At 43.5% G+C, this 22,280-nt stretch overlaps 1 protein-coding gene across 1 annotated transcript; it reads right to left on the bottom strand.

The window, feature by feature from the left end:
- Positions 1-22,070, bottom strand: cfap61 (cilia and flagella associated protein 61). The gene is made up of 24 exons (XM_061091408.1): positions 21,925-22,070; positions 20,374-20,524; positions 20,096-20,172; positions 19,861-19,928; positions 19,665-19,785; positions 18,106-18,229; positions 17,231-17,378; positions 16,858-16,918; positions 16,046-16,085; positions 15,691-15,827; positions 15,043-15,169; positions 14,662-14,739; positions 14,177-14,383; positions 13,025-13,153; positions 10,309-10,436; positions 7,484-7,576; positions 6,894-7,062; positions 6,585-6,759; positions 4,574-4,866; positions 3,542-3,869; positions 2,602-2,684; positions 2,025-2,236; positions 218-311; positions 1-138 (listed from the first exon to the last, which is right to left on the bottom strand). The coding sequence occupies exons 1-24, from the start codon at positions 22,068-22,070 to the stop codon at positions 1-3; spliced, it is 3,327 nt and encodes a 1,108-aa protein (XP_060947391.1).
- Positions 22,071-22,280: the final 210 nt, after the last annotated feature.

The raw sequence follows: 22,280 nt of genomic DNA, 5'->3' as shown, positions 1-22,280 counted from the left end.
TCACAGTTGTCCTGAGCAGGCGAACATGGGCAGCAGGTTTTCGTTGTAGCTCAGATATTTCACTGCTCCGCTTCTCAGAGCCACTCGACCTTCGACCTCGTTGAATCCGTCTTCGCTCATCACGCTCGACTCGTCGTCCTGCGGAGAAAAGGAAGTGTTCACTTTGTTTTTCATTTTACTTCCGTAGGTTTAATATTAAAATCTTTAAGGAACAAACCGTCAGTGTCTGGGAGGCGATCGGCTGAAGCTCCAGCTCGAAGTCAGAGAAGCGGTCGTGATAAACGGCCAAACACCAGCTCTGCCTGAAGAAGCTGCAGAACCACACAGACACACAAACACACAAACACACAAACACACAAACACACAAACACACAAACACACAAACACGTCAGCACTGAAATCCTTCACTGGTTCAATCCATCACATCAGCATCAGGGTTTCAAAAACACATTTTCATTTTATTCAAAAGGTTTTTATGAAACTTTTGCTCATTGGGCCCCAGCTGTGCAGATTCACCCACTAAACAACGGTTGTGTCATTGTGTATGTGTGGCCCCAAGCCATCAGATTTAATGTTTGGCATCAATTCAATGACATTTATCAAATATTTAACAATAAAATCAAATATTAGGGTAAAGTCAGAAGAGAGAAACTAAAGTCCTGATCTTTTTCTCTCTAACTTCTGCAGCTCAAACACTGACGATCTGTGAAGGAACGGAGAGAATCCAGATTTTCACATTTTCACTCGCATTATTTTCATATTAATATCCGTGTGAAGGTCTGAGCACTTCCTCCACCACAGGAGGAAATACCTTCCGTCATTTCCTGGGTGAACTGAGCCTTTAAATAACAGCTAAGAATCAGTGAACCCCTGCCCAACACACACACACACAGACACACACACAGACACACACACACGCGCCCACAAGCCGCACTAAGTGTGTGTGCTGACCGACCCCCAGCCGCCACACGGTCAATCGATTATTCTAACGGCTCTAATGCGCTGGCGTCTCCACAATGACTTTACGAGTCAGCTGAGCGAGTGGTGTAAGTGAGGAGTCGGCCGCGGCTGGGGGGGGGGTTTGTGTGTGTGTGTGTGTGTGTGTGTGTGAGGGGGGGGGGTGCCCGGCTTTGTCTCGTCCTCCTCTGGCCACAAAGACAGATTGGCGAGCTGCATAAACAGATTAGGAGGCCGGGGACAATAGACGTCCATGTCTGGGGGTCATTTGTGTTGAAACCTCAGAAGCAGGTCACCCGCTGTTTGACAAACACACACACACACACACACACACACACACACAGCATGAGGACAAAGACACTGGACCTAAGTCTCTGTCCACTCGGCTCGTGTGTTGACAGCGGACACACGACCAGACGCTTCACCACCGGCTGCTTCTCTGGAAACACTTCCTGTCTCTGCTTCAGGAAGTGTCTCTTTGTTTGTAACTTGTTCAGAAGTTAGTTGTGAAAACAGATGATATTATTAAACACATTAATATCTGTCTCTACCGGGTCCGAGGAAACCGATTTGATGAAACTAGTCTTTGACAAACCAACATTGTTCTGAAAGTGTCTGAAGTCTGTTTCCCTCCTGAGCTGAAAGAAAATGAAATGTCTCTTCTTCTCTTATCTTTTTATTTATGATGCAGGAGTTTTTTTCTTATCTGATGAAGTATAATCATATTTATAACCTGCGTTTGCTTCAGTTAGAGATTTATTTCGTTTCAAAGCATAAAAATCCCTGAACAGAAGAAATAAACATGTGGATGATTACTTTCATCATTTCAGTGCTAATGCTAACAGGTAAACACTCAGTTTATAGAAAGACTTCCACTTTGACCTTTGACCTGTTGTGAACTCTGTTCCTGTGCAATGGGAGATTAACAGAGATTTGGAATCAGAGCTCCGAGACTCTGCAACACACTGATCAAGGACCTACATGAGACAGAAGCTTCCTTTAAATCCCTTTGATCGTAGAGCATCACCTGACTGGACTTCTCCTGGTTTCATTAGTGTTGGTCTCACCTGTACAGGTCGGGGATCAGGCTCTGGTGGTAGAAGCTCAACATCTGGCCCAGCAGCTGCTGGTGTTTCCCATACAGGCTCAGGTAGTTGGAGACGGGGAGGGGCTTCAGAGAGAAGCAGGTGATCGTCTCCACCAGCTCGAAGCAGTCGAGATGCAAACAGAAGTAATCTCCTGTCTCCACTCGTCCGGTCACAATCCCTCTGTCCTCCAGCTTCACACGGAGAAACACACAGTGAGAGAACCTGGTGATTGATCAGAGCTGAACATGATAATAAAACTAAACCGTCATTTTGTGTGACTGGTTTCATCCAGCCTCGAGGAAGAGGAGGTCACATTGTCCCAACCAATCACTTCTGAGTGATTCCTCCTCAGTGGAAACATCAGCAGAAAGCAGCAGTAACTTCATCTTGTAATTAAACAATATGTGAAAATCCTCTGGACTTTCTTTTGATGACTTTTATGAAGCCCACAGACCATACGGGAACTTTTAAAGATAGTTTGAGGCGTTTTGCTTCGTTGACAGGAAACTAACTGAAGAGAATGAGGCAGAAAAGGAAGCAAACAGTGAAGTCGTACATGTGGAACCGGAGGATCCTTCAGGTTGGAGGCGGCTGGTTTGGTAAAGTGCAGATAGTTGAATCCTCCCGGCAGCTTCCCACCTGACGAGAGGGAAACACAAAGGTTAAGATGTGGTGGATGATTTTGCGCTATTTTCCTACAAACTACAAACTCACTAATAATCAGAATAATGAAGCTAAAAGACACTGGCAGAGAAAATCTGAAATCCGGAATATTTCAGCCACAGAGACCCATCATGGCGTCAATGTCAACGAGGTGAAACAAGATTCTTCGTTTTGGACGTGAACGAGCAACACAACTGAGCAGAGAAATGATAAAACAGATTTCAGTGTTAGCTTCGACCCACAGAGGGAAACGGAGCCAAGGTGATGAACTCCTGCATCGCTGCTCCGCCTGAACACTGAAAAGTTCATGAGTTCCACGTGTGTGAGGCGGGCGAAGCCGAGTGGCTGTTGTGTGGAACCTGTGGAGTGGCCTTGGTTACTCTGAACACACGGCATTGTTACGTTTGAGGTTTCGTCACAATAACATCGGCACAGGGTCGGCTGGCGAAAGATTGGAAAACGTTTCACAAAAGCATAATGAAAAAATACTGGCAGCACGAATGTGGAGAGCGTCGAGGTAAACGGACAAACATGGAAACGTGAGATCTGCTGCTGAACCTGGAGGAATTTTGGGATTGAAAACTGAATGAAATAGCAGGAAAGCTGATAGAAAAGTCCGGTGGGATTTGATTTGGTCCTGTTCACATCCCTCCAGTCACATGAGAGTGGTTCAGTCCGGTTGAATCCTTGGTCCCAAAGGTTTCAGGAGGAAAACGACCTCGACTCCACAACTCAAACACGATTTAGAAATGACTCTGGACTTGATTCTAAAACTCATCGACTCATTTCTTTGAATGCGTCGATCAGAACCAAACCAGCAGCAGATCACTCACCTTGAATCATGGCCTGTTTGTACAGCGGCACCAGATGATCCAGGTCCGATGGGGGTTCGTCCTCTGGCTCCTGCGTCGGGTCGAACAGCTGCAGCATCATCACCGCCAGCTCCTGGCCCACCTCCTTGGAGTTGAAGCTGGCGTGCGACCACTCGTCGGAGTAGTAGCACCGGGAGAACTTGGTGATGGGTCCGGCTCCGCAGATGTCCGGGTCGCTGGTGAGGAACGAGGAATTAATGACGAGTCGGCGATCGAAGACCAGGAAGGAGCGGCTGATGCTCCTGAAGGCGTCGCCGTCCACTCCTTTATTGGAAAGATTGATAAACACCTGAAAGAGGAAGATTATGTCATCATCAGGTTTAAAAAGGAACAATTTGGGTCAATTCACAAAGGTGATATTTCTCTTAACGTCCTCTTTATAGTAGTTGTCCTTATTTCCTTATGGCTCTAAATTTGACTTTGTATGCATCTGTGTCTCTTTCTAGTCTTTTTACTTCTGTACTTTATCTCTGTTTTATGCTCATTGTCATGAAACTGAAGATTCCCATTTGTCAAATGTATTTCTGTTTGTTAATCGAGCCGAATGAAACTAGGGAAGTTTTAAATTATTAGTTAAGTTTAAAAGCCTCTGGAGTTTGTATTAAATGTTTCTCACCAGAACACACTGCATGAATCCTTCAGGCCTCACAAATGTGTTGAATATATTTTCCTTCCACAGTTTCTTTGTGTAATATCATAGTTGAAACAGTTCTTCGACAGATAAAACCGGGACAACAGCGTCTCACAACACAACCAGACAACAATTCTCTCTCTCAAACAATGCAAATGGGAAAAACACCAAAATCATTGTGTTTGACAAACATTCTGCTTCCAGGAGGAAAATTAACACAGAAGCAACATCTGCTGGTGAGTTCAGCTGGTCGAGCTCGTCCAACTTGGCTGAGAAGCCTCCATTGTCTGGAGAACATCTTCTTTTGTAAGAGAAATATCTGGTTGGTTGAACATTGGATTTTAAAGTGAACAGAGACTCACTCCACACTGCAGACGGAGGAGCTCGGAGTCGGTGGCGAACGTCACGGATGTGAGCGGCTCTGGGTCCTGGCCGTCGTTCATCTGGGCGAGCAGGCAGTTCCTGTGGACCTGGACGCCGGCCTCCTCCGTGGCCGCCGCCACAGCGTTCCTCACGGCCGGGTCGCTGAAGCAGGACACGTCCGGCTCCGGAGGCGGGAGGACCACGTGGATACGAGACCCTCCGACACCCAGGCTGAGCAAAGTCTCCACTGTGGTGTAGACGTCGATATTGTTTCCATACACGACGGCATCATCTGGACAAACATAAGAAAGAAGCTGTGTAATATTTCCATCATGTTTCAAAGTATCTTCAACACGAGAGAATCTGAAACGTGATGAAGACTCGGATGAAAGGAGAAATCAACTCTTAAAAGAAATGAACCCTTTGGGAAAAACAAGCTAATTTCATGTTAAATAATTTGTATTAATTTCTCTCAGCTTTCACATCTTCTTGTAGAAACAACAGATGTTTAGCTTGAAATATAATTTCACAATACAAAGCTCCACATTTAGAGAAACTGACCATGAGAGACTTTTCTCTAAAGAGACATGATGCAAATCATTTCTCTTTTTCAATCCAAACGTTTTCCATTTATGAATATTGAAACCTTTTACAAGGACGGAACAATCTGGTGAAAGAGGACCAGAGATTCTGTAACCGTGAGCCAGACGGTAAATGTATGAACAGACTTAAGAAATCAATAATAAATATGAGCATCTAAATGTGTTTTTCCTGATTAAATCTCCTGTTCTGTCATGAGAACATACGAATCGCCTTCATAACGACAGAGTTTATGATCTCATCTTCTTACATTCAATTTAAGAAGAATTTAAGCACAGAGCCCGGAGCATTAATGCTTTTATTCTGAAGGTCTGCGAGACAAACAACAAACTGAGATTTAATACGAGTGCAATGTGTACAGTGAGATTGTGTTGGTTTTGGAGTTAATGTTTCAAAACAGGTTTAATCCATAATTCATGTTTTCTCTCTCTCTCTCTCTCTCTCTCTCTCTCTCTCTCTCTCTCTGTCTCTGTCTCTCTCTCTGTCCGTGGTGCTGAACCAGAGGAGCTAGAAAAGGCTCTGAACTGAGGGACGGACCCGGGAGCTGCTGTGAGGACAAGCAGGACAATGTCCTCCTCTTCCCCTATCTACACATCACACACTTCAAAGTTCAAAGGAATATTAGTTGCCATAAGACAAACATGATCGTTTGCAAGGATCTGCAAAGAATGTTTGAATTGACCATTTTAAATCTCTCAACATGAAAAGCAATGAGCACAAAATTTGGATTAATGCTCTACTGGAAATGGTCCTAAACAAATGCAACATCTCCTTCTGTTTCTAAAAACAACACTGAGCAAGTGTTCTAAGGAAATTATTATTTGTCATTTTTTAACAGTCACATCTTCAGTAGAAGCTACTGAGAGCCACAGGAGAGAAGTCGAACACATCGTTTATGTCTTTTCATCGGATTTGTTGTCAATTTGTTAAAATTTGATGTTGAGACAGAACCGCTTAAGTCTAATGCTAAAATTAACATACACGTCCTGTTTCCTTCTGTTATTAGAATATGTAAATAAACACGGTATCTGCTGGAGTCTGCCGCTGCAATTTGCATTTATTAATGGCGTTCCTTTATGACTGGGAATGGACTAATTACTATGAATAAAAGCTTCACTCTACATCGCTGCACACTTCCTTCAGAGAGCAGATTAATTTTGCTGAGAAGCCCGGCTCCCAGAAAGTGATATGATAATGCAACATGGACGGAAGAGGACGAGCTGATTCACAGAGATGAAAGATTTCGCTTCAGCTAATTAGCTGCTAATTATATCGGGGGCACTTCAGCTCCGACTGGCTGAGTAATGACATACTACTACAGATTGCTATGAGGTTCTGTGTGTGTGTGTGTGTGTGTGTGTGTGTGTGTGTGTGTGTGTGTGTGTGTGTGTAGAGGAGGTATTCACTTACCCTCCAGGTCCACAAAGTTGTCACAGAGCCAGCGGCGAGCAGCCACACAGTCGTGGAGGTCGTTGAGGGTGAAGAGGTTGGAGGGAACCGGCCCGGTGAACCTGCGCCGAGCGGCCTGGTTCTGCAGCTCGGTACTGATTGGCTGGTCCAGGTCCACACCGATGGGACAGGGCACCTACAGCATCATGTGGTAGAAAGCAGTGATGTCACTAAAGTCTTCCAAAGTGATTTACAAACAACTACCTGTTCAGATAACATATTAATAACATTTGAGCAGGTTATAGAATGGGTCTTGTAGGATGAGCTCACCTGGTACTGCAGCCCTGTGCAGAGGATGAGGTGGTCGTACGGGACCTTCTCACCTCCAGACACCAGCACGTGTTTGGACTTCCTCCTGATGCCCACCATCTTGTCCGTCACCACGCAGACGCAGGAGTGCAGAGGCAGCTGGGCCAAGTCCCGGCTGCTGTATGCGTGACTGCAGGAGACGGGAAGGACCATGAGAGACTTCCTGCTGCAGCACCTCCTTTCTACCAGGTTAGCATATTAGCTGCTATCTGTACAGTCTGGTTCCGAGCTTCTCACGAGGCTGTGAAACCCGGCTCTCATCTATCGGCTGCGGATCAGATTAAAGAGATCTGTCCTTTCCCTTTTTAAGTGTCGTCTGCAGTTAAATATCTTTATTTTCTATATCAATATCAGTTTTTCTATATAATATAAAAAGGCATACAAGGCACAAAACATGCGCATTCCATAGAAAAAGTACATTAACGAATAGTTGTGAATAATTGAGTTTGGTTTTAATTCCTCAGATTTGTTTTCGTCCTGCTCCTGTGTTCAGATGCCTAAACATGATTTTTATTTCCATACCCATGTGAGCCATTGTTCCACGGACTCACCTTGTGGACAGAAATCCGACGTCCTCGTGGTCGTAGTCGCCGGGGAAACCGTGAGTTGAGATGAGGGTCAGGTTGTTGAACCTCAGGTGAGGGCTACGAGAGAACAAAACAGGGCTCGGCATGAGAGGCTGTTCACAGAACACAGAGAACACACACATGGATCAGTGGGAGGAATGTGTTCCGGGGAAGGTCGACTTCTAATTCTGCATCGACTACATTCCTCATTCAGGAGAAACAGGAAGAAGCAGGAAGCTCGACTGTCAATGATGTCAAGAGGACAATGAAGAATCGATAAACTCTTCACTTTTCTTCTTGTGCCACGATTGGCTGCTTCCATTCATAAACTCTGCAACATGTTTTGCCCGAGAACTAAATATTATTAGTAGTATTAGTAGCATCGAACATGAAAGTAAATGAAGGACATGAGCTCAGATACAAAGCAGGAACCTCGAGATCAGATGTCTCTTCATTGCTGATATGAAAACTTATTTGACAGAAGAAACAATGCAAAAAATTGCTTTGAGTTTAATATATTTGGTTGTATTCAGTTTTTTTTATTATTTATGGTCATATTAATATTGATTATCTGTAAAATACCAAGCCTCCATTGTGTTTGTTGACGCCTGGACTTTAAAAAGTCATAACTTTGGGATTTCACATATATTCTTTCTGGTGAAATCCTGGAGCCTACATTACCCACAATGCAACTCAACTGCTCACAGTTCATTTCAAGATTTACTTCGTTCATCTTAAACTTCTCCAGCCTGACCCGTTTGCTCTGATGTCTGTCCACCACACACACACACACACACACACACACACACACACACACACACACACACACACACACACACACACACACACACACACACACACACACACACACACACACACACACACACACACACACACACACACACGTGTAATATGACTGGACACTGTGGGTCAGTTCAACTCTATTACTGTAAACTTGAATTGTCTGTTATTTCTGGGGAAACTACTTTATGATATAATATCACAATATTCGGTCCACATCATCCACGCTTGCTTTTATAAACACGATAAAGTTTAACTTTAGAGTTGAACTGTTTTTCATTAGTGGTTCATGTTTTGATATTTGAGATATTCAGTGAAACAGCAGCTAGTGATGGACTGAGTCGGTTCGTTAATCACTTTTGTTTTCTGTGGACTCTTTTCTTCCTTAAAGTTGTATTATTCACTTGAAAAGAATTATTAAATCTGTGGATGTGTGTTTTAATTGTTTGTTAATTCAAAACTCTTTGTCCTGGTCATTCCTCAGGTTTGTCATCAGTGGTTTTGGTCTTTGAGTTTCACGTGAACACGCAAATAATAATCCCATCAAGCATCAGACGAAGGCTGCGGTCAAACTTTCCTCGTTAATCTGAGCCCGGAGGTGGATTTATGAATCAGATTTATGAATCAGATTTATGAATCAGATTTATGAATCAGCGCTGAGGCATTAAGGACAGTTATTGGCGTCTGGAGGCGACTGAATCCGCGGCTCTGGATTGGTTCTGTTATCAGCCGGTGACAGAGCTCTTTATCTGTCTGACCCCGTCCCAGTCTGTGATGGAGTTGGGGGGGGTGGGATGTTTGGGCAGGGCTGATAAAGGGGTGGGGGGGGGGGACTGACCCATCACTCACCCTCTCAATGTGTCGCTGCCTCGCCGCCAGGGCAGCGGACACTAACTGTCTCATTAGTCAACTCATTAGTGGCAGCAAACACAGGTCGCTGCCGGGGAAACAGGGGAGTGGGCTAATTAAAGGGGGGGGGGGCCAGGGCCGGACCCCCTGAAGGCCAGGGCCTCAGACACCGGGGGGCCGAGCCAGCCTCAGCCGCTCTGCAACCAGACAGATCTCACCAGCACTGAACCACAGCCCGGTTCCGACTCGGCCGCCCGGCGCTTCCTGTTATTTGCCGGAGCCGTTAATCTCACAAAGGGATTCAAGGATGAAGGCGAACGTGTCAGACGCTCGAGCCGGAGTCAAGTGACTTCTCCAGAGATTGGATTCCTGGAATAAAGACGATAAAGAAATGAAAGAGGAGCTTTGCGGCGGCTGCAGGGTTCCTGTGCGGCAGCGTGGAGCGTTCCATCAGAATCTCTGATCAACACCATCATGTGAACACTTTTCATTCTGACAGCGGCCATCTGTGCGTGATCCCTCCTGAACCGGCTCAGGCCTCCTCATGGGAGAGTCCTTTGTGTGTTGGAGATAACGTGTCTGTTACCTGCTTGTGTTAAAGACTCAGTTCTGCTGGGATGAATCCTGGTTGTCTAGAAGGTTTGGTTGTGTGTCTAACATTATTTAGGTTTGTGTCTCTCCATATTTCCTCCCTTCTCTCTGTCACTCCTGGTTCCTATAACACCTTTAAAAACAGCTCCTGAATTTGTCATATCATCAGTAATTTCCTAAAACAGCCAGTCATTGTGTTTTTGAGTTATTAGGAGGAACAGGTGCTTTGGTCGGGTCGTGTTTCAGCAGAAGATTAATCTGCATCTGGTGCACTGGTGAAGATCTGGGGCAGCAGGCGGGCGTCTGGGGGATTGAGTCAAAGTAAACTGCAGCAGGTTGTGTGGCAGGTTGTGTGTGTTTGGACAATGGAACTCGGGAACAACAGATACATCAGATTACACTTGATACACACAACACACTGGATTAATTAATTAATTGCTGATTGGTTTCTGAGCAAATGATGAAGCTGTGTTTTGTCCTGGATGAAACCTGTGTGTCCCGGCAGCTACTGATTCAACAGCAGGTCGGTGATCTTCAGCACATCATGGAGAAAAATGACACAAACTCACCACAGGCAAAGCACCTCGAGGAAAGATAAACCCGTGTCCGACGCCCCCACCACCACGATCCGGGCGTTGATGGTGACCTTTGGCTCCATGGTTAACTTTCTGCTGATGAGGCAGAGAGCAAACGGTGCCTGAGAGGGAAAAACACAAAGACAGCTGTCAGGAAATCTGGTTTGACTTCAATCTGCAGGACGTCTCTAAGTGACCCTTTCTGAAATCTGCTGAAAATGAAATGATCAAATGTTGCTGTTTTTTTTGAGGATGAAGCAGGAACCAGTTTTCCAATCTGTGCCGAACTCAATGTCTGAAATCCCCCGGAGACATAATTTTACATAATCTGGTTTTCAGTGTTTACGTCCTGGACTTTGTTTTGTGAGCATTTAATTTACTGGGAAGAAAGCAAATTAAGTCTCTTTGAAAAATGTACCAACCTGCACACAACCTGAGATGGGGTCACTTTGTCTTTTGGTATCATGATTAATTCAAGAAACAAGAAGCAGCATTTCCTGAACTACGCTCCAGACTTGAGACATGGTCACAGCTGTTTTCATCTTTAAGCTGATCCGTATATTATTTCTGAAATACATTTATTCCCAACGTTGTGCTCGGTCATCCTGCATCTCCAGCTGTTTGTGTTTGCTCATAACAACCAACTGGAAGAGGTGGAGAGGAACTGCAGCTTCAGTCCAATGAGATGGAGACGCAGGGGTCATGTGACCTGACAGATAAGGAACACTTGTACACAACAATTAAAAAAGAGCCCCCCAGGAATTATTGGAACACAGCGTTCCTAATTTACAGATTCTTCCAGCTACAAACATCTCTGGCTCTGCCCAGCGATCTGTGATGAGGCAGAATGCCCCACAATGCACCTTGCTTGGGTCCAAGCGTCAACATCTGTCACAGAGAGATGGCAAGAAAATAAAGGAGCCTTTCGCATAATATACTTGATATATTATATATTAAAGATAAAAGCAATTAAACAAAAGCAGATAAAACTGAAATGCCAATGTTGGGAAATATGTTTTTAAGTATAATAGGTCATTGAAGTTTAAATTTTCTTCAAAGTTTTATTATTTTTATCTTGTCAGGGAGTAAGACAATAGAAACAAAGATGTAAACTCTGGTTTTAACAATAACAGATTTCTTATAAATTTGAAATTCAAAGCCTGTAACAACTTTCCATGGAGGAACTTGTAATTCTGTACTTTGATTTTTCACCGACGTCCTTGTGCAACTCAGGTTTAAACGTTAAATAAAATATTCAGTTGTGGATGAATTTAGAAATCAAGGCAAATAAGAAACCTGGGCCACAGCTATAGTGAAACCAGTCAGACCACTACAGATACAGATCTCTGCTGCTCATATTCAGGTGGATCATTTCAGTTTGTGTATTGACTTGAAACGGTTTACATTCATAAATAAACCTATGAAAACACACTATAGGAAATAAACACTGAGAAGCATCATGTGCCTCCTTTAAACAAAACTCGATATGATTAGATTTGCAATCTTGTGTCTTGCAGATGCTACATTCTGACATTTATGAAACTTGTAAAAAGACTGTGTTTGTTACTGCAGGTACGTTTCATAAGACGCCTCCACCTGAGCTCTGCAGGAAGGATCCAGATCAGAAAGACTAGACTCCTCCATCTCCTCAGCATGTGAGTTGGAGCAGGTGCAGCAGCTCTCAGGCTGGAGAAGCTTCACCTTCACACACACAACCACCGCAGCTCGGTTTAATACCACTCTGTATTGACAGAGAGGGAACAGGTGCTTTAAATTAGATTAATCTCTCCCGGGACGACATCAGGAGACAAAGCTCTTATCTGCTCGGCCGCCTGGGAATCACAGCTGCCACGTTACCATGGCGAAAGGGGCGGACTGGCTTTGATGGAGTGAAACGATCGTGAGTGTGCACGGAGCAATGCCGTGCACGTGGTAAATATTTGAAGTAGAGGACATTAAAATAAATCACAGCCTCACTGAGACCAGGACACGAAGCTGGTGCTTCAATAGAAACGATGCAGCGATGGATTATCATCAGTCACCTGTTGCAGAGGAAGAAAACATGTTTCTCAGTGAAGCTGCAGCATCGAGATAGGAATGAACAAACTGAGGCTCTAATAACCAGAATGAAAATGTTCACGTACACAACCACTTTCTACAAATTTCAGACTTTTTAAAGACCATAAAGAATGAGGTTTAAGACGTATGTCACTTCCTCATATTAAAGCTAAGGGGAAGTTGCCAAGGAGAGATTGAGCTAAACTCTAAAACTTTCAACCTGACAGTAAACTGAAAAACTGAACCTCCTCGCTGGAGGAACAATCTATTTTTACATCTGGGATTTTAATAATGTTTCTCAGACTAAAAGTGGGATCTGAAGCCAAAAGGACAGAGTTGTTTAGGGAACCGGATATTTATGATTCAGAGCCAATCTAAATTAAAATGTGGATGTAGTGAACTCAAATGTTTCCTTTGTGGGAGGTATGAACTCTACTGAGTGACATTCTAAGTTTGCAATGCTCTAGTTTGACACATTTAAAATGTCTAATGTCTCTAAGTGTGAAAGAAGCTGCTCAGATGGGACACTGAGCTTTTCCCTTGAAACAGCTCCACCTAGTGGTCACATCCACGCCCTGCTGTGCTCCCTCTCAGCTCATTTCCATTCCCTGGCAGGCTGCTCGCCATCAGCCAGCTGCTCGCCATCACCCACCTGCTCCTCTGTGATCCGCCTGGCCGGGGCGTTGATGCCAAGCTCCTCCAGCGGGTAGATGATCTGGCGTCGTGGGCGGATGGGAACCGCACAGTGGAGGACGCCGTCCAGATGGTGGACGCAGGAATCCTGAGAGCAGAGGAAGAGGGCTCGGTGTCAGTGAGCTCAGAGACAGAAAATCCCCTCAGAGGTTAAACAGCAGCAGTGACGGGACTCGGGAGGCAAAGTGATAATGAGCTCCGGTGGAAAGGTTAGATGATGCAAGGTTTACACCACTGACAGGAGCTGATTAGGACTGGAACCCACCGCCCGAGCCAGGCCTCTGCTCAGCCTCTGCCACTATTCTATCTGCCAAATCTTCATCTCTCAGCCTGCAGCTTGTTTGTGGAAGGTAATTAGCAGAGAAGTGGAGGCTTCTACACGTGGAGGAAATGTGTTGTGATGGTGTGGAGAGGTGGAGCTGGCAGCGCCGTCAGCACCTGCTGCCCCCCCGACCCCGGGGACCAGCGCTGAGGGCCACACTCTGTAAATAGTGACGCGCTACAGAGCTGGAACATTTTTACATTTAAAAACAAATCCATCTACCGGAGAAAGCAAATCTAATCTGAAGAATAAGAAGAGTTTTACCTTCAGTGTCTGAGCGGCTTGAGAGGAAAGAAATCCTGGTTTATCACAGGAAATTAATGACTTCTTATTATTTTATTTTTCTAACTTGATTGCTATTCAATAATAATCAAATTTGTATCAGTGTAAAATTAACCTTAAAAGATTTCGATTATTATCTCAAAGATTTGTCTGCTCATCTTCAATTCACGGTTCAGCCACTTGATCTAAAACTAAATTATTATTATTATTATTATAAGTTATCAGGTCTGGCTCCTTATATGAATCCACTTTCTGGGTTGAACTCAAAGTTATCAATATGAGCATATGGAATCCGTTTGCTTGTGTCGTGTGAAATCAGTTTGTGTTTGAACATCATCATGAATCTAAGTCAGTTTCTCTTCATAGAAACAATTTATCCTGGAGGATGAAAGTTAAATTATCACTTTGGTCAACAAGTGAAATCATCTCAGGACTGAAGGGTTGACATGTTTTACAGTGTTATGGACTGAGGCTCATTACACCAGAGACAATCTGCTGTGCTCAAACCTGCTGGCTGCCGGGGGGGGGGTAGAGCCGGTGGTACAGGCAGGATCTGTGAGACAGGCGCAGGACGTCTTTGAACACGTGTTTGGTGAAGTGCTGGAAGGACGGCTTGAGGACGAAGTGGCGGATCCGGGCGTGCTCCTCGTAGCGGTGGTGGCTGAAGTAGATGAAGTTCTCGATGTTGTAGTGAGCGCGGATGAAGTCGATGTCCTGGGAAAGAGAATCATGTTCGTCATGAGGATTCATTCTGATCCAGAAACATTTCCAGGATAAACATTTGTTCTCTATTTTAAATACAACAACATATTTATTGAAACATGAGAGGACGGGGTTTGGGCCAGGAAGGAATTCATTAACATTTGAAGAGGTTTCGATTTCGATGTGTTGAGTTTTGGACTTAAACTGAAAAGTACAATAATATTTTCTTCATATGTGAAGAGAAGTTTATACAAAGAGTGTGAGGATGTGGAGCAGAGAACTGCAGGTACCTGTTCGTCTCTGATGATCACGACCCCCACGACCTCCAGGTCCACCTGAGCCACGAAGGCCTGCAGCTGCGGCCCGGCCTGAAACAAGAGGAACAAGATCCATGTGGAAATGAATTCAGAAGCATGAATACACATGAAGCGGCTATTATAAGCGGATATTCCAAGACAATCATAACCCCAACTCCTCTCACACGCTCCAAAACAATCATTTCAAAGTCAAAGGGAGAAACATTTGAATATCAACCCTGACACTTTCTCTACTAACAGTTTAACAGTTTATATCTTTATATATTTATAGCCAAATTAGCTGGTTAGGCAATTAGCTCCATATGGATGACAGATGAAAGCATTAGCAACACGTTTCTGAGTGTGTTGACTGACCGGGTCAGCGCGGCTCTCGTAGAAACGCTCCAGGTCGTCCAGCAGGGACTCGCTCAGCGTCAGACTCTGGACCAGAGCAGAGACAGCAGCTCGGTCTGCAGCCACAGCCGCTCGCACCCCCACCGGCCTGAGGACAACCACAGCATTAACACCCAGGAACAGGTGCATGGACATTACAAGTGTCGGCTGGAAAGTTGTGCTTCAGGAAGTCCCAACTTTTATTACTGTATACTTTGTGTTTGTGGTTTAACGCAGAGGGAGACAGGGAACATGGCTGTGGATCAGACATGAATCAATCATCACAACAAAATATATTTAAAAAATGGGTTTTAAAGTTCGTCCCATGACAAATTCTCACAACAGCAAACCCTCAGTCCCAGTTGAGCTTAGGAGGAGGACAGATGCAGGGAGGGAACTTCAATGAGGAATCAAAAGCCTCAGGAGGAAACATGCTACAATCTGACAGAGCATGTGAAACAGGGAGGTTGGAATCCTACGGCCGAGGAAAGTTTAATATACTAATACAGGCGACTGAAGGAATGAGGCCGACATGAACAGAGACAGAAGGAAAGAACCAGGGCAGAAACGCTGACGGGTTTATTAAGAACAAACAGTAACGTTAAGACTCAAGCATCAAGGACGACCCACCTGAGCCCCACCCGGTGGAAAAGGTAGAGTTCGTGAACCAGCGAGCTGTTGGCACGCGGCGCCACCCGGAGGAAGCTCTGCAGCAACGGACACTCGGCCGAGAGAGACGGAACCGTGAAGACGCAGAAGTCCCAATGCTGACGGACACAAGATATCAAATGGTTCACTAAGGAAAGTCATTTTCTAATTGATTCCAATGAATTGCAGTCTTGAAATCCTAATGTGTGTAAGGGAATCCAGTTATTACCTTATTATTATTTTTATTATTATTAACATTGCTGAGGTATAAAAAAACTTATGGAATAATGATGTGACTCAAATAAAGGCGGTGTGTTATACGTGTAGAGATACTCACAGGGTACAGTTTGAACACATATGGAATTAGGTCCACTGATCTGGAAGAGAAGGAGGAGAGTTGGTGTTAGAACATGTTTCTGTGCCAGTGGGAGGAGCCGAGCCAGGCTGGTGATCACTGTGGTGGAACAACTGGACGACAATCTGCCCGTCGCTTCCAGCTCCGCCTCTCGCCTTCAGCTCGCTGTCGCCTCCAGTGCGACTCTCATTAATAACATGCTCACTCTCGGCAGGGAGCGAATCGACTCCATATTCAGTAACAGCTGGGAGGTAAGGCGGCGGCGTGGGGGGGGCTCAGCAGGAGCCAACTAACAGTCACTCTCTGCTTTCTTTCACGCAGCACATGACTGATGCAGCGCTGGACGGGTGCCAGCGGCGCTCAGGGAAAAACTTTAGAAGAAAGATTTTAAAATGTATTCCTGTAGCTGTGAGATCCATTAACCTTCTTTTAAACAAGGCAGTATTTAGTTTTGCAAAAGAAAAAGGCAAAAACATTCATGTTAAAAAGGTTATTCATACATTTTATTATCAATCGCATTTCTTTATACAATATTTGAATGATTAATTATAATGCTTACTAACTTTATAGATATCAATTTTATCTAGTTTAATATTTTGACATGGATAACGTATAGTTTCACTGTGAACACTTGTCAGTCACTAGGATTTGTAATTAAAACCAATCAGCAGTGCATTGAGTCAGTGGCTGATTAATCCAGGATTGGTTCTCTACCAGTAGAGAACTCAAAGTATTTTCTATGCACTTGATATTATTGATGAGGAAAAAAAAATGTTCAGCTTTAGAAACGTTACCTCATTTCATATTTCTTGTCCATGATGAAGAGCTGGATACAGAAAGCGTTGGATTTCTGTGAAAACTCTTCTCCAGCTGAACGTGTTCCCTGGTGCTGAAACCAGAGCGACGGGAAAAAGAAATGTAGAAATATATAAATTAATAATTGTAAAAATACAGAAAGTAAAGTAGGTTGATATGAATGAATAAACTTAAGAGAAATGAGTAGAAATACACAAACATACATACAGAACTACAAATGTAAACAGATTTAAATATGACTAAAGTACAGAAAACTGTCATCACCAAGTCATATAATTTAATTTATGTTGATTGTAATGTTTCCACTCACCTGTTGTTGTGAAGCTGAGGTTTGTGTTTGTCCCGGTTCCTGGTCGGCTGGTCCCGGATCAGCTTCATCCTCTCTGGTTTGTTGTGGTTTGTACAAACCGTTGAATTCACTGAGCTCAAAGCCGTCGTGCAGCTTTTTCAAATCCACATCAGCCGTGACGCTGATGAACCCGACGGTGACGCCATCGATCTGTGGAGGAGACAAAGCATTCGGATTTTATGTTTCTGCTTTGTTGGCAATAAACATCAAGAGAACTCAGCATTCTGGATGAGAAGCAACAGCTACTGAAAGATCTTAAAGCAACGCAGACAAACTGTTCTCGGGAAGAAAGTTAAAATCTTCTGAAAAAAGATCATGAGATTCAACAGAGATCCTTTCAGGTAAGAATGTTCAGGAAAAAAATGTATGATAAATCTTGAGAAGGTTTAAATATGTGGATCTGCATTTACAACAAGCTGATAAACCGAGTTTGGACAGAAAGAGAGTAAGTTTATTTTAAATCCCGTCATGGCTCTGCGTGAACAGATCAACTCTCTCTGTTCTCTGACTGCTGAACATCTCCAGACAAAAAGCCCAAAATGCTTCAGATGTGTGGACACAATATGTTCAGTGAGAGCATGTCTTGGCCAGGTATCAGCTCGTGTCTGCCACATGCTGCCATGAACACATGTTGTGTCGGGGGGGGGGGGGGGTCTGTCGTCTCCCGGACCCCAGCTGGGTTTCTGACACTCAAAGCATCAGAGATCTGCCATCACATATCATTTCCAGGTCAGAAGAGTGGATCAGCAACGACAAATTATTTACATTTACACAAAGCAGACGTGATGAACTGTAGTTTGAGATCAAACAACGTAAAGAAAGGGAATGTGTGTGTGTGTGTGTGTGTGTGTGCAAGAGTCTCAAACCAGGAACACACCTCACACACAGCTGAGTGATTCTCTTCATTCCGAGCCTCGATGAGTTCGGCCAGGACGTACGGCTGATCGAACAATTTAAAGTGCTGTTCAAATATGTGCATGATGTCGTCATGATCCACCTCCCTGTAACACACAAGAGAAAGAATCAAATTATTCTGTGAAAGGAATCGATGGTTCTGGGCTGAATACAGAGAAGGTCCCCACAGGGAGGAAGGAGATTCATTCGTTCAATGGACTCAAACATGAATGCAATGTTATTCTGGTAAGTTTCTGACCATGAGAAATATGATAATACGAGTTTCTTTACCTGAAAGTACCCAAAGGTTTTGTGCATTCAAAGTTAACTGAGCAACAGCCTCATGTGGGGATTAGTTCTTTTGGGATCCTTATCCAAAACTCTTTACACCATATCAACTAAACTCTTCATAGTTTAAGTTTCTTAGAAGAAAATTGGAGATTATTGCTCCTTTTTAAAATCCCTTCCAAGTCTTTTTAACCGATGCACAGTTCTGCTTTCCTCTTGCAGCTGCAACAGTCAGTTCTTCTCCCAGGAGCTCGAACCCACTCACCAGTTCCATAGAACTCACGTTCAGGATGAGGCGTGAAAGAGGAAACATTCTCCATATTCACAGTCACTCAACCATCAGAGAGAAGCACCAAAGTCTTGCTTTCACTTTAGCAAGTTATTACGAAGGAGATGCAAATCAGACATTCTGAATATTGTGCATCAAAGTCACTGTTACCTCCAACCTTGTCCTTAAACATGGGTCAAATTTGATTTAAAGTTAGTTTGATTTGTGAGCATGGCCATCTGAAGGCAGATATTCACACCTTCCCTTCTGTGTTTTCTCGGCTGATGCTGTGTTAAAAGGGAGGAATCACTATTGGGAGCAATGCCGGAAGGCCTGGACGGGAGGGCCAAAGAATACTTGCTAAACATACTACTCACAGCAGCATTGAAGTGTATAACAATCAAATAGTTAAAACCCGACCCCCCCACAAACATTATATGGACCCAAAAAGTGTGGGACATCTACCAAATAGAGCAAATCACATATTCATTAAGGCTCTGAAAAAAAAGGTCTATCTTTACTAAACGATGGGGTTCTGTCTCCGCGTTATTAATACAATGAGGGTCATAATTAATCTCTCTCCGGGCCTCTGGTTGAGCGGTTATCTGTCAACTCTCCCTACTCACATACATTATACACCATCCTCTCTGAAAAGCATATAGAGCACATACTACACTCTGGAGTTGATGATTACTTTTTCTTTACCCCTGGTTTTATTTTCATTTTACTAGTTTTTTCTTTTTTCTTTCCTCTTTTAATTTATTCTTATTCTTATCCCCCCTCTTTTTCTCTTGGAGTGAGCACTGTTTGATGTTTGTTGTTCTTTCTATGCCTTGTACACTGTACTTGAATACCATGTATAACAATATTGTATACAGTTGAAAAATGGACAAAGAAAGTAACTGTCTGAAAATTCATATTGTTTTGTTGAAACTAAATAAAAAATGAGTAAAAAAAAAAAAAAGGGAGGAATGGTCTGGAGTCACCTGGCCGGGCGGATGTGAAGTCTGGGACAGTGCTGTCGTCGGTGGCAGATCAAAGCCAGGCACCGGGGTCCGGGGTCCGTCCGGCTCTGCAGCGGCTCAAACGTGTCCTTCAGCGCCGGCTCTGCACAAACACAAGAGGCGGAGTCGCATGAAATCCAAGTTAAAACTTAGAAATTAATCTGAGGCTGCTCCTTACCTATATCAGTGATGTTTGGGGTGACCAGGCAGATGTATTCCAGCTCTGTGATGGCGTTAAACACAGCCCTGTACACACATGCATTACAAGGGAAGTTAGTAGACCATGTATAAATATTCCATCTAGAGTCATGTGGTGGCTTCAGACCAAAACACCCAGGATCCATGTCACTGGACGGGCTCTTCTCTACTTTGAGGAGGTAATGTTTGAATTGATTAACCTTATATGGTCATACCTCATTATCTCCTTTACACTTGCTGTGGAGAAATTGCGCTGTGCCACGAAGAGGTGGAGGAAGAGCGTGTTGTGAGGCTGCAGACAGAATGAAAACAGCAATGATGTCAAAGTGAACTCACCTGACCCAAGAAACTAAATCAAGTCATGTATTGCAAAGGTAAGAAAGTGGTTTTAAACACAAAGCCAGATTAGGACAGTTGAGGCATGAAGTGATAAGAGCAGCTCTACACCAGCAGATCTTTTCAGTTTTTGTTTGGATTCATGAATCATACTGACCGTGCAGTTTTCAGTACTGAAGTGTTCCTGCAGGAAACCTTCCCAGTGAGCTTGATCCACCAAATCTCCAACAGGGTGATCCAGGAAGGAGGCGTGGGCCAAGATCTCGTCTCTCTCGTTTGTCAGGGTCACGGCCAGGTTGGCTTTTTCTCTGGGACGCACAAGAGAGCAGATAAGACAACAGAGGACCGTGACATTGAAAATAAGATCTTGTGGTGAATGTGACTTACATAATTCACCCTTGTTCTTAGTGTGGTTCTATACACTGTTGTTTCATGCAGTTATTTAATTAATGTGTTAGGCATAAGTATGACTGTGCCGGGATTGTGGTCCCTTTAAATATCCTATGCGGGTGATGACGTTGAGCCCAATGCTTGCTGGGTAACGGGACAGCGCCATTTTGTGTTCAGTGTTTTGATACGCAAAATTAAACGGGACACAGACTTGTGTGGCCATCTTGAGGAATTGCCTTTTGTGTTTAAATGCGATTTCCACAATCTAATAATAAGAACAATCCTTACATATTCAAAATGTCCTCCCACAGGAGGTGATCGGGCCCTAACTTAGTGATTTAACTACCTCCTAACTACCACTACCTCTTAATTAATGGGGCTCTTACTTGAGTTAAATCACTAAAAACTACTTTATACGAAAGCACAAAACTATTTATTTTCTTACAAGACGATAACCTCAAACATAATAATGAGTTGAGACTCCGTCCACGTTGGACACAAACATGGAGCTTCATGTGGAATCCAGAAGTGATTTTTGATGTTTTTAAAAGGGAAGCAGAGTTTTAAATATGCTCCTGAGAAGTTGTAAACACTTTTAAACTTGGCACCACAATTAATAAACTGATTTTTTAATATACCCTATAATTTGTTACATAATTATCTCTGTTTACTATAGTTTTGTCTCATGAGTTCACAGTGAAGCCGAGGAGAAGTAACCGATACTGCATATCTTCATTCCTATTTTCTCTTATATCAGGCTACTATTTTTAGATGCTAACACATGCAACAAATGTCTATTTATTATATAATTATTCACGTTTAATTGTTATTTATTTTACCTCGTTAACCTCTTGTTTAGTTGGTTTGTTGACCTTTGCTTTTTGACATGTATCATATTGGATATTGTTTGTGTGATCGTGAATTGGCTAAACTGCAAATGATGTTAATCCTTGGGATCAATAAAGTTTTCAGAATTTGAGTCTCAATATATATTACAATCAGTTTGCATTTGTTCATGTGAAACTTTCTGTATAACCCCTGATGTTGTATATCTGTTTATGTCAATGTGTTTGTTTTGCGTTATTTTTGAAGTGCTTTAGCTAATTTCTAATTTATAAAGTTTATTTAAAATAAAGTTTCTAAATCCAATCCCTTCATAGCCTGAATCCTATTTTAATTATAAATAGTTAGTGTCATGAATACCTCAGGTGAAGTGACTGACAATAGGTTTGACCGCTCATCAGTTCGCTAACACTCAGAGAAGCTAACTAACTTTACATTGAAGATATTGGTAAATAAAAAGGTTTGTTTGTCTTACAGCAGTTGAATAATATTCACACTTCCAGAGGTGGTCAGAGCTCCGGAGCTGATGAGGCTGTCGATCCCCTGAGCGTCGGCAGACTCACTTCTCCTCACGGCCACGGCCTCCACCTCCTCGCCGTCGTCTGAGGTGATGGTCTTCATCTTCTCCGGAAAGGGTTAGAAGATAGAAAATAAAGATGAAACTCATCTTTTACCTTCTGTGTATTCACTTCCTCTAAAGCACTAATGTCGGGCTGTGAGGTAGCACTGAGTGGCATTGAGTTCTGTGTCCATCACGCAATGCCAAACCACGCCCACTTATCCTGCATTACGGTCTACGTCATCAAGTGCAGACCCCGGGAAAAATTTAAT

Source organism: Limanda limanda, chromosome 18, assembly GCF_963576545.1.
Source record: "Limanda limanda chromosome 18, fLimLim1.1, whole genome shotgun sequence".
NCBI lineage: Eukaryota > Metazoa > Chordata > Actinopteri > Pleuronectiformes > Pleuronectidae > Limanda > Limanda limanda.
Note: the sequence above shows the minus strand (reverse complement) of the source record. Positions and strands in the feature narration are given on the sequence as shown.

Coding starts and splice junctions, on each gene's coding strand:
- cfap61 (XM_061091408.1), bottom strand. CDS start 22,070: ATGAAGACCATCACCTCAGACGACGGCGAGGAGGTGGAGGCCGTGGCC. Junction 19,786..19,860: donor CCCAAACATCACTGATATAG/GTAAGGAGCAGC, acceptor GTGTTTGTGCAG/AGCCGGCGCTGAAGGACACG. Junction 16,919..17,230: donor TGATCCGGGACCAGCCGACC/AGGAACCGGGAC, acceptor GAGAAGAGTTTT/CACAGAAATCCAACGCTTTC.